The following is a 13,445-nucleotide window of genomic DNA, read 5'->3' on the forward strand; positions in this document are numbered from 1 at the left end:
GTCCTACAATTTTAATATTAACTTACATAAAAATTGTTTTGTTATAATAAAGAAATAAAATAAATGGCAAATTGAATCAAACTGTTGAAACAAACATAGGCATCCACCACTCCACCCAACTAAATTCACATGAAGTGACGGAAGTATCATTAAGAAAAAAATACAAAACCATTACAAAGCAGCCAGCTATAATGCAATATGGCAGAAATGATATGAAATTACTGAAACACAGGAAATAGACCTCATCAACTCTAGGGGAAAATATAATAATAATCTAAAACACAAGGGAGAAAAAGAAGTGCTCCAAGCCAAGTCAATGTGGAAAAGTAGAAGAGAATCTGGGCCATAGTTTTGGATGATTAATTGGGAAGCTCCAGTATGAACATTTAGCTCCCCAATCTGACATTCCTTACAACTATTGGTAAGCTCTGGTTAGTTCGTGGGCATCCTGAAGTATTTGTTCATAGGCTAAGGAAGTTAGGAAAGATGCTGGGAACCAGAAGACATGGCAGTGCACCAGTTAATCAGCCAAGCCCCTCACCCAGACAAGTACCCACATTCTCTCCAGTGGTCCTTTCCTTCCCTCCTAAATACTCTGTGCAAGCCAAGTTAAATAGGACAGGCAATCATAGGTAATTAAATAAAGATGACAGTCAAGAACCACCAAACATGAGAAATCAACACTATGATAGGAACCAGACTTAATAAACAGAAGAAACAAATTGCAGGAAGCAATAATAGAAAAAAATTACAAAACTTTTAAATAAATATAATTATTATCTTTAGAGAGAGGCACATAACTGCTGCTTTCATTAGAAAAAAAAAACAAGAAAGAATACTGAAAGTTAAGATACTGAACAAGATTTAAAACTCCCTAATATTTGGACTGAGTAACATAAAGGAAAGAGAACAATGTCAAGACAAGAAGAAAAAAAAATTTTAATCATATTTAGGATTACCTCAGAACACAAGGACAAAGACACGGAAAGAAGACAGAAAGGGTAGGCAAAGTGACCAGGGGGCCAGACAGTAACACTCAACTAGAAGATTCCAAAAGGGGTGAAAAGAGAATACAGGTGAGGGAAGGGGGAATCAAAGAGAGAAAGTAATGTTATACATGATGAACAACTCAATATACAACGCAGGTAATTAGAAAAGAACAAAATAAACCCAGAAAAACTACATGAAGGATTTTAATGAGTAAAAGCAGTAATTAATGAAAGAGAAAAGAATCAAGTATCTATAGTTATCAGTTTAAAATGTGAAATAAGTGTCTCCTCTGTTCCAGATATTTGTCTAAGTTCACGTGATACAGTGCTGTCCACAAGCTTAGTAGGTGAGACAGACAACACCATTAATTAAATAGACATTGAAATGCCATGTTCCTGACAAGCTAAATTTCAGTGCACATATGAGACCATGAATATGCATTTTGGAACTTCCTATTTTGTAGGTATGGCCTATGTGTGAATTCCTACTACGGATATTCCAACACAGATAATTACTACAGTACAAAGATATATTTTGATATTAGCTTGGCAGATCAATAAATCTAACAAGACTCTTTGAAAAGATCAAAGAAATACAAATACCTTATGAAATCCTCTATTGACAAAAAGAGGGACAAACAAGATTATAAACAAAAATGGTGAATGACAACAGATATATAGAATTCTTTTTTGAGAGAGAGGGAGAATGAATGGGGTGGCAGGAGAAGGAGAGAGAGAATCTCGAGCAGGCTCCACGCTCAGCATGGAGCCCAATGCAGGGCTCGATCTCACGATCCTGAGATCATGACCTGAGCCAAAATCAAGAGTCTGAGACTTAACCAACTGAGCCAGCCAGGTGCCTCAGATATATAGGATTTTAAACATAACTAAGGATTGTAAGAAAACTGTTTGTACAAATATTTGCCAATGAATGTGAGACTATAATTTGAATCTTTAAATAGTAAAATAGTAAATAATCAAAATAAGAAGAGGTAGAAAACTTGAAATGACCTGTTGCCATGAGAAATTGTAAGTAATCAAAGACCCTTCCCTAAAAAAAAAAAAAAAAGAAAGAAAAGATACTTTGCCCAGATGATTTGGGGAATAGATATTCTTATATTATATATATATTTTTCTGAACATAGGAAAGATGGAAAGTTTCCTGACTCATTTTATTAAACTATAAAAATTCTGGCAACCAACTAGACAAGGAAAAGTCAAAAATAAAAATATATAAGCCAATTTCACTTTAAAAACATAGACGTCAGTATAAACGTTAAATAAAAAGTTAACAATTTGAATTCATTAGTGTATTAAAAGAATTCATGCATAATGGCCAAATAAGGGTTATCAAGCATAAAACTAAAATGGTTCAAAATTAAGAAATGTTTTAACGTAATTCACAACATTGACAAAAGAAAATCATATGATCATCTCAAAAGAAGCAAACTTTTTAAAAATTTTTAAATTTATTTATTTTGAGAGAGAGAGAGAATGTGTGCACGCAGACTCTACGCTCAGCATGGAGCCTGGCACGGGGCTCCATCTCATGACCCTGAGATTATGACCTGAGCCAAAGTCAAGAGTTGAATGCTTAACCTACTTGAGCCACCCAGGTGCCCCCAGAAGGAAACTATTATTAAAATATAATAATGTGGTAAATTTAAATGCCCTAAATTAAAAAGCAAATTATAAAATAATATATAGTATAATTTGGGTTAAAACAAAACAAAAATATATTAATATGTATGTATAATATATACATATATGCAAAAGCATAGAAAAATTAAGAGAAGGATACACACCAAGCTATTGACCTGATTCTGGGGAGGGGATCTGGAGGTAGAGAGAAAGCATTATGAATAAGGAAAGACTTTCCCACTTTACTCTGTACATAACTCTAATCTCGCAATCTTTTTTATTAAAGGAATACATCCAGCATAAATTTTGTGATTAAAAAAACAAAAGAATATGTCACAACACTACTCTTTTGGAAAAGGTATAGTACTGACAACTATTTCAGATGCTAACATCTGATGTAATTGCTTTGAAAAATGACAATATGAATATAACTTAAATTAGTGTTTCACGTCTATCATAAACAAAGCAATCACATCATGATGAAAAAACATTCTTAAATGTACTCATTAATTCTCCATATATACAGCTGATATTCCTGCCTCATCTTCTCCAGATAGCAACAACAAAAAAAGCTGGAGGGGATCAGTGGAAAAAGAGTTTGCAGGCTCTGGATAACCTCTAGAACTGATATTCCTAAGTCTGAAGCAGATACTCTGTGGCTCTGCTACCTCTGAAACTGAGGTTGGCAAAGTCCAAAAGGTTAGTTTCACTGTCATAAATTGTTCCAAAGTCTGTAGACCTCTATAAAAAGCAGTAAGACAAGAAATCTAATACGTTCAGGTAAATCCAGTATTTTTGAAGGCAGTCTGCCATAACATGCCTCCTTCAATTTTAAGCCATTTGCAGTGTTGCACACACCAAAGGTCAAACCATTAATGTAGATACTTCTCCTTATTCTTTCCCATTTCCACTGCCACCGCAGACAAGAACACAGACCTTCATAAATTGCTCCCTGGACTACACTGTCCGACTCATGACGAGTCTCCGTAAGTCTGTTCTTCCCCTAACACCAAACTCTCCCAGGGAGTAGTCTCCAGTTATCTTCTAAGTAGACTTTTATGCTACTTTCCACTCAAATTATTAACAGAAGAATTTGAGAATTGCTTGAAAATGATCTAATCCAACTTCCATTTGATATAAGGATTTTTTTCAGTAGTGCCTCTGAAAGATGCTTAAGTTCCGTGAAAGACGTGTAGCCAACTTCTTCCAAAATCCAAAATTTCACCTTCATAGTTAATATTTTACTGCAAAGGTTATTTCTTATGTTTAGTTAAAAATCAATCTCCAGAAAGTTCCATTCTCTGAAACTTACTATAGTTGCATATTGCCTTTTAGATAAAATATCTCAAACAATATTGAAAAATTAGAAGGAAAAACGATCCTTATTGTTACAAGACAAAGAAGAAGAAATGCATATTGGAAAAAAATGTAAATGGTCATTAGTTGCAGGTATCATTATTGTCTAAGGAAAATCCCAAGATGCCTATAAACAAACTAGGATAATTAATAAGTAAATTTAAGAAGATTTCTTTACAAGATAAATATTCAAAAAATCAATTTTAAATCAAAATGCCAACAACAGTTTAAACAGAAAATTAAAATTTAAAAATATTTAAATAAAATCACTATATCAAAAACTAATGATGTACTGTATGGTGACTAACATAATGTAATAATAAATAAATAAATAAAATAAAATAAAATACCAAATAGAAAAAATTTGGAAAAAAATTTCAGACCTCTACACCAAAAACTTCAAAATTAGAAGTCTCAATAAATAAGGAAATATATCATGATCATAGATTAGAATTTTCACTCTTGTAAATATGGCAATTCTTTCCAAATTAATCTGTTCATTTTATGTGACCAGAATAAAATTTCTGATAGATTTTTTGGGGAAACTGAGAGACTAATTCCAAAACGTATTTAGAAATCTAAAGCATTGGGGCACCTGGGTGGTTCAGTCAGTTAAGCGTCTGTCTTTGGCTCAGGTCATGATCCCAAGGTCCTGGGATCCTGCCCTGCGTCAGGCTCCCTGATCAGCAGGGAGTCTACTTCTCCCTCTCCCTCTGTCCCACTCTCCTGCTCATGCTCTCTTTCTCTCTCAAATAAATAAATAGAAAGAAAGAAAGAAAGAAAGAAAGAAAGAAAGAAAGAAAGAAACCTAAAGCATCAACAATAGGCTAGCCAATCTTGAAGAAAAATAAGAATGATATGGAGGACTTTCACAACCACATATCATGACCTTTTATAAAGCTATACTAATTAAGGCAGTGTGGTATTGGCAAATGAATAGACTAACAATGGAATAAAATAGATATTCCAGAAATAGGTCCTCACAAAGACATATAATTTACAGTAAGAGTGCCACTACAATGCAGAGGGGAAAAGACAGTAATTTCAATAAGTGGTGATGAATCTACTAAAGATTCAAGAAAAAAAAAATGTTCTGGACTTCTACCTGATACCAAACACAAAAACCAATTCTAGCTTGATTAAAAATCTAAATTTGAAAATCAAACAATGCTTTTGGAGAAATATATAGGAATATATTCTTTAACTTTGGCATAGGCAAGATTTTTAAATAGAATACAAAATACATATTAAAACTCTTAAAGTGGGTTATATTAAAATTAAGAACTACTTTTCATCAAAAGTCACCATTGGGTTAAAAGTCAAATCACAGAGTAAGAGAAGATACTTAAAATTTATATATCCGATAAAAGATTTGTATCCAGAATACATATATGATTACCACAAAGCAATAAGAAAAATATGAACAGCCCAACAGAAAAAACTGGTTAAAAAATTGAAAAGACACTTCACAAATAGGATTATACATGTAGCCAAAAAGTAATATGAAAAGGTGTTTAACTTCATTAGTCATGTGGGATGTACACAGCATAGGGAATACAGTCAATAATTTTGTAATAATGGTGTATGGTAACTATACTTATCATGGTGAGCACTGTGTAATGTATGGAAATGTTGAATCACTAACTGTACACCTGAAACTAATACAACATAGTGTCAAATATACCTCAATATTAAAATTTTTAAGTTAAAATTACATTAAAATAAAGAAAAAGGAGAAAACACCAAGAGTAGGTTAGGATGCAGAGTAATTGCTCTTATATACTGCTGGAGGGAGTGTAAATTGGTACAAACACTTTGAAAAACTATTTTGCAATATCACCAAAAGATAAACATGTATATATCCTATGAACTGGAAATTCCATTCTTATGTATCATTATTTGCATAGAATATAACTACATACTTAGTAACTCATGAGGAAGAACTATAGAAACCATTTAGAAGTGATAGGAAATTTCAGTTGGCCAATTATATAATTAATTTGTCATGATTCAATATAATATAAATATATAAATATAATTAAAATAAATACATATAGACTAATCAGTAATAAGAAGCACCAGTTAGAAAATATAATGGATTGTATATACAATAGAAACTAAATATATGAAAGATCTAGGGGGAAAAAACCCCTCATAATGCATATGTAATAAAATTGATATTACATATGCATAAAGAGAAAGAGAAACATAAAACATAAAACCCAGTTGAGGTATATACATAATAAGAAAGAGTTGAATTGGAGAGACTTCCTGTTTTCAGAATGGGAAGATGCAAAATTATTGAGATATCAATATTTCTTAAATTTAATCTAAAATTCAATGCAGTCCTAATTAATATCCCACTAGGATATTATGGGATATAGAATGGAGAATACAGGGGAAAGAAATAAAATCTAAATATATACCTCCTTTCTGATAAAGTCGTAAGTTACAATTAAGCAGGGTTCAAATAGTTGATATTCTTGTGGTAGCTACTCAGGGAGAAAAATCTACGCTCTTTAGCACACATTCATTTGGGGGATCTGTTGCCAATACATGATTTTATTTTTGGTTTCTTGGGTTTTTTTTGCTTGTTTCAGGTTTTTATTTAAATTCTAGTTAGTTAACATATAGGGTAAGATTGGTTTCGGGTGTGGAATTTAGTGATTTTAACACCAATTTTAGAAGGCTCTTGTTATAACAAGTCCCTAGAGTTATACAAGTGACTGACTCAGTCACCCATATGCGCTTGATGGCCTCTGTTCTCAAAGAATACATGGTTTAGCCCACAAACATCTCACCTTACCATGGCGAGCCTTGGAATCACACTTCAGACACATTTAGCAATGCTGGGAATTCCCCCTCGACTTTGGACTTGAGACCCCATGAGCCAACACTCGCTTAGTTCCTCCTCCTCTTCCCTTTACCTATCCTGCTTCCCCCACTTCCACAGTGTTCCTGTTTATTTTAATAAGGCAAGAAAGAAATGACTCCAAACAAATCGGAGGCCCACAATCCCCTCCACCACCACCCTCACCCCACTTCAGAAACTCATTTCATTTCAATAAAATCCAGCAGACCAACAGCAGGGAGCCCACTTATCTGACCTCTGTCACCACCTGGCCTGGAGCACAGTCTATCCTGTCTGATTCAGGGATCTCTGGGCACTCTGGAACAAATTCAGCCTCTGCATAGGAATTAAAGGGAAAAGTTGAGTATTCGTAGCGCAATAACAATTCCAGGAAGGATGCAGGGACAGTTACAGACTTTCAGCCAATTCTCCAGTCAACGATTACCGGTAGCCGATATCTACATGTACACACAAGTGCTAAACACATTTGCCTTTTGTTTGGTTGGGTTTTATTGAGATATAATTCACATGCCATAAAATTCACCTTTTTAAAGTGTACAATTCAATGGCTTTCAGTATTTGACCAAGTTGTGCAACCAATCACCACTATCTAGTTCCAGAACATTTTCATCACCCCGAAAAGAAAGCATGTACCCATTAGTGGTCACTCCCCATCCCCCTCTTCTCTCAGTCCCTGACAAATGCTAATCTGCTTTCTGTCTCTGTGGATTTGCCTATTCTGAATATTTCATATAAATGCAATCATAAAGTATGTGGTCTTTGGTGTCTGGTTTCTTTCACGTGGTGTAATGTTCTCAAGGCTCATCCGTGTGGCAGCACGTAACAAGTACTTCATTCCCTTTTGTGGGTGAATCATAACCACGGTATGGATATAACCCTTTAAAAAATCCATTCCAAAGTTGATATACCTTTGGGTTGTTTCCACGTTTTGACTATTGCACAGAATTCTACAATGAACATTTGCATACAGGTTTTTGTGTGAACATGTGTTTTGAAGTCTCTTGGTTATATATCTGGAAATGGCATTGCTAAGTAATATGGTTAACTCTATCTTTAAGTTTTGAGAAACTGCCAAGCTCTTTCCCAAAGGGACTGCACAATTTTACATCACTACTAGCAGTGTGTGAGGGTTCTAATTTTTCCACATCCTCAACACTTGTTATTGTCTGTCTTTTTCATGATAGACATTTTAGTGGGTGTGAAGAGTATTTGATTTTGACTCGCACTTCCCCAAAACTGATACTCAACAACTTTTCATGGCATATTGGCCATTTGTAGATCTTCTATGAAGAAATGTCTGTTCAAATCCTGTGCTCACTTTAAAAACTGGATTATTTTTCTTTTTTGTTTTGAATTGTATGATTTCTTTATATATTCTGGATACAAGAATCAAATATGTCACTTGCAAATATGTTTTCCCATCGACTGTCTTTTAACTTCCTTGACAGTGTCCTTTAAAGCACAATTTTTTCTTAAAAGTAAAATTTGCCTATTTTTTCTTTGGTTGTTATGGCTTCAGTGTTATATCAAAGACACCGTTGCCTAACCCAAGGTCAAAATATTTATGTTTTCTTCTTAGAATTTTAGAGGTTCGGCTCTTACATTTCAAGTTTTGATCCATTTTGGGCTAATTGTCATATGTGATGTCAGATAGAGATCCAGCATTATTTTTTTTTACACGTGGATATCCTGTTGTCCCACACATTTGTTTTTTGTTTATTTATTTTTTGCTTTTCCCCCCCACTCACTTTCAGCTATCTGTGAGGTAAACTGGGATGATATTATTGTCCCCATTTGAACAAAGACCTTCACTCAATATTGGTTATTTTTACTTTAGCTTTTGTCCCCTTTGTGAGCCCCACCCCCATCCCTGCCACCCTGCAATGTAACGTCAGAAGTGGGATCTGGTTTAGTAGGCTCCATGCGTCAGTCAACACCCAGAATTCCATTTGAAGCTTGAGTCAACAGTTAATGTGGGCATAATAGGTGCCCTTTAGAACCTTTGTTTCTGTTCAAAGAAGACCTCAAAACAACTCTCCTACCTTTATGTCTCTATACTTGTTTGTATATATATTTAAATAAAAATTTATTTTAAAAAATGGGATTAAAGACTTAAATGTAAGACCCTTGATCCTTGGGATGCCTGGGTGGCTCAGTCAGTTAAGTGTCTGCCTTCAGCTCAGGTCATGATCCCAGGGTCCTGGATCGAGTCCCCCATCAGGCTCCTTGCTCTGCAAGGAGCCTGCTTCTCCCTCTACTTGCCCCCTCCCCCTGCTTGTGCTCTTTCTCTCTCTCTCTCTCTGTCAAACAAATAAATAAAATCCTAAAAAAAAAAAAAAACCAAAAACTAAACAAACCGTGAAACTCCTAGTAAAAGGCGTGTGAGAAACACTTCATGAAATTGGTCTTGGCAAGGATTTCTGGGATATGATACCAAAAGCACACACGACAAAAGCAAAAAACATCAGACTAAAAAGCTTCTGCACAACAAAGGAAACCATCAGTAGAATGAAAAGGTAACATAAAGGATGGGAGAAAATATTTGCAAACCATCTATCTGAAAATGGGCAAAATTCTAAAATAGATAAGGAATGCCTACAACACAATAGTAAAAACAAAACAAACAAAAAGAATCTGATTTAAAAATGGGCAAAAGACTTCCATAAGCATATATCTAGAGACACACAAATGGCCAGCAGAAAAGAAGCTCAATGTCACTAATCATCAGGGAAATTTAAATCAAAACCACAACTAGATATCACCTCACATCTTAGGATGACTATTATTAAAAAAAAAAAAAGGTAAGTGTTGGTGAGAATGTGGAACAATTGGAACCCTTGTATACTAATGGTGGGAATGATGCAAATTGGTGCAGCCACTATGGAAAATAGTACAGAGGTTCCTCAAAAAATTAAAAATAGAACCACCATATGATCCCGCAATCCCACTACTGGATATTTATTCAAGGAATTCAAAGAATTGAAGTCAAAAACCTCAAAGAGATACTAGCATTCTCATGTTGACTGCAGTGCTATCCACAAATAACCAAGATGTGTGTCCATCCACCAATGAATGGATAAAGAAAATGCGGTATGTGTACATATAACAGAATATTAATCAGCTGTAAAATAAGGAAAGAAATCTGGTCATTTCCAATGACATGGATGAACCTGGAGGACATCATGCTGAGTGAAATAAGCTGGTTACAGAAGGACAGATGCTGCATGATTCCATTTATATGAGGTATTTAAAATAGTCAAATTCACAGATGCAAAGCCTTGAATGATAGTTGCCAGGGCCAGGGGGAGGAGGAAATGGGGAGCTGTTAATCAACATGTATAAAGTTTCAGTTATGCTAGATGAATGAGTTCTACGGATCTGATGTGCAACATCCTGCCTACAAAGAAAGATACCATCTTGTACACTTAAGAATCTATTAAGAGGGTAGACCTCATGTTAAGTGTTCTTACCACAATAAAACAAAATTAAATTAAAAAGAACCCCCTCCTTTTCAACTCATGGAAGCATATCTTCGAAAAGCATCTTGAAAGAAGTGCAATATATATAGAACAGGTGAAAGTGGAATTGACTACTCTGCATGAATTAGAGTGTGGTTTCGGGTAAATGTAGGTGTGAAGATCTAGTTTTATGTTAACTAAAAGAAACTACTTATTCACGTACATTGGATAGTAATCTCACGGGACTTGTTACCCAAAGTTTAATAGGGAAAAAATAGCAATAGGCTAAAAATAGTTTATATCAATGGTTTTCATATATCCTTTTTCAAAGACAATTGTTCTTAGAAAGCACCCTAATATTTGCTGGGAGAGTGGTGAAGAGAGATTGAATAAGTAGGATTCTGCTGTTAGGACAATTTCTTTTCAATGCATACTTAATCTACATGTATAAAGTGAGTTTTAGCAAGCAAAATAAACCTAAAATTCTGTTTTAATTAGGGATAGATTTTTATATTACACACTATTATTTTATTATTTAGAGTATCATGTGCATGGAGGAGAAAGCATTCTGTTGGATGTTTCTGTGTGAGAGAGAACAGTTTTGAAGGTATTGATGAAGAAATGATAGCTATTTCAATCAGAATATGGGCTGGAGGCTAATTGTAATTGATATATTAAAGCCAAGTTAATCAACTTGCTGCAAGCCGATTTCCTTTTCCATAATGTAGTGGGATTGGGCACTGTTACCTCAACTGTTCTTTCTCATTGAAGGCTCTACTACTTCATGACTGGATTGAAGGACAGAACTCTGATGAGCCTAATTTTGCATCTTGTTAAAATTTCATCAAATAGGACTTGGGAGACCCTGAATGTCACTGGCATTCAAGGTCTTGTTGCAGAAAAAGAATACTTGTCTTTCGCAGATTGACTGAAATCGGTTGTGGATGTGGATTTTGAATGATGCAATGTAGTGCCATGCTGAAGAGCAAAGGAACATAACCCTTCCAACCCCAAAGCCACAAGCATCTTCCTTACCTTCATCTTTCTGAAACACAAAAAACATCAAGAAGATATCCAAGGCCAGTACAGTTAGGAAGAAGATGATCAGAAGGACTTCCAATACACTGAGTTTCTTTGCCATCTAGATGGAGACAGATAATGAGATTTAAGCAAACCACAGAGCTCCATCAATCCAAAAGGACAGGCAACATGATTAGAATGTGAACTCATCTGCAAGATGACTTGATTACAAGCATTCCTCCTGACATAATCCAGAGAATACTGGTTTCCACTCATCATAATGTTTACAATTAACTCGAGTCTGTGCATCCAACACCCCTAGAGCCCTTTCCCTTTTTGTCTGCAGAGGGATTGAGTATTGTCCAAGGAAAGAATATTTCAGACATAAAGAACCGGAAGTAGAGAGGGAGGAGTGGAACAGAATACAAGAAGAGATGAGGGGTTGAGGTGCCTCACAAAGCCCTTTTAGGTGCCACTTTGATCCTCACACCCTCCCTGGGCAGTAGAGTGGAGAGTACACTCAGGGAGGGAGAAAGTAACAAAACCTGAATCCTAGTCTTATTCCAATTCTCATGCCATGATGGCAAGGTGTTTAGTTATTTAGAAGTGACTAATCCTGCTGAGACTCTGGTAACAAAAGTGAACCTAATCCTGATCTCCAGCACAAGGCTTGCTAGCATGGTCACAGCACACACACCCATATAAATCTGGTCACTCACTGAAGCCTTGCCGTTCATGCATACATAGACTCAAGCTTTAAAATATTTGGTGTATTGGTGTGTGTAGTGAACTGGGAACCAAAGAATGTTCATTCTCGTCCTGGCTTGTATACCAACAGGTGGGCATTTTAGCAATTTGGATATTCATTTGTTCATCTTCCAGAAGTCAGATTCTGGAGGCACTCCCAGGCTTCTGCTCTAATTGTAGCAAATATCACATTATACATATGCCTCACAACCCCATGACTGCCCGCACCATGTCATTCCTTGACTAACTCTCCACCTTCACTCTTCCCACCACCCCTGAACATTGGTTACTCCCTAGAACTTATCACCCTCCAGAATTGCTCCATTTCTGAACTCTTAGCCTCTACTTCCTACTTACTGGGCAGAAGCCCACCCCCTTTTACCCTCTCATGGCATTGTTTCTGTATTCTTTGATCACATTGAGGTTTCTGTTCTGTTCCACTCCTTCTTAATCTCTTAGTCCCTCCTGGCCTCTTGGTTATTATCCTTCCCTGACGTAGTCCTCAACAGCTATTTTTTTCTCTCATCTTCCTTGCTCTCTCATCTGCTAACTGAATCCATACAATGAAACCATTGATCCAAACTTCTGCCTTCCGGGTTTATGCACTCAGCCCAACATAGATGCCACTGGGTTCATAATCTGACAAATATACTGGGCCTTCAAGCTGACTGACAGTCTTATCACCTTCTCTCATTTTTTACAGGAGAAATTTCAAACATTGATCCTTATTTTTAAGCCCCAACCTTTGTCACCTACACTGCTACTCTCAGCCAATATCGTCTCCAATGTCACAAACAAAACAACTATTTTGCAGAAGCTATTTCATCTCCCTGCTTCTCAACCCAAACTTTTCTATAAAAATTATCTAGGTAAATTCTTATTTTTTCTCTTCTCTTTTGAAGAGTTTTCCCTCCTCTTGTCTAAGTATAATACTTGTATCTATTCTGTAGATTTCACACACTGTGAATTTCTCAAAAATCTGTTCCACCAATTATCCTTCCTCTTCCTTGCATTATCAACCTCTCCATCTGAATGTGCTCTTTCCCCTCAAAAGTATATCCCAAGTCACCCTAAACTCCGGTGATGATTCTGTGTCCATCTCTAGGTATACCGTTATAACTTTCTTTTTCCTCTTATAGCTAACTTTCCAAAAAGATATGGCACACTGTCTGCATTACCTTCCTCGTACGTTACTGGCATGGCTTCTGTTTCTTGCATTCCACTGAAACTTCCCCTGCCAAGGTCACCAGCGATTTAGCTGCTGAATACAATGGGCACTCTCTTAATCACCCAGCACTATCAAGCACTCCCTCTTTAAATTTCTCAGTGTTTGGACGCCTTGATTATCATTTAATCTTGGTT

General features: G+C 35.8%; 1 protein-coding gene across 1 annotated transcript in view; it reads right to left on the minus strand.

The window, feature by feature from the left end:
• The window catches only part of LOC103669102 (probable maltase-glucoamylase 2), an 89,618-nt gene extending 78,161 nt beyond the window's left edge, over positions 1–11,457 (minus strand). The window contains exons 1-2 of the mRNA XM_040643909.1: positions 11,352–11,457; positions 7,094–7,173 (exon numbers count right to left, since the gene is read on the minus strand). Coding sequence (XP_040499843.1) covers positions 7,094–7,173; positions 11,352–11,457 — 186 coding nt within the window. The remainder of the gene's footprint in view (positions 1–7,093; positions 7,174–11,351) is intronic.
• Between the last annotated feature and the right edge of the window lie 1,988 nt (positions 11,458–13,445).

This window comes from Ursus maritimus, unplaced genomic scaffold, assembly GCF_017311325.1.
Source record: "Ursus maritimus isolate PB19 unplaced genomic scaffold, ASM1731132v1 scaffold_3, whole genome shotgun sequence".
Taxonomy (NCBI): domain Eukaryota; kingdom Metazoa; phylum Chordata; class Mammalia; order Carnivora; family Ursidae; genus Ursus; species Ursus maritimus.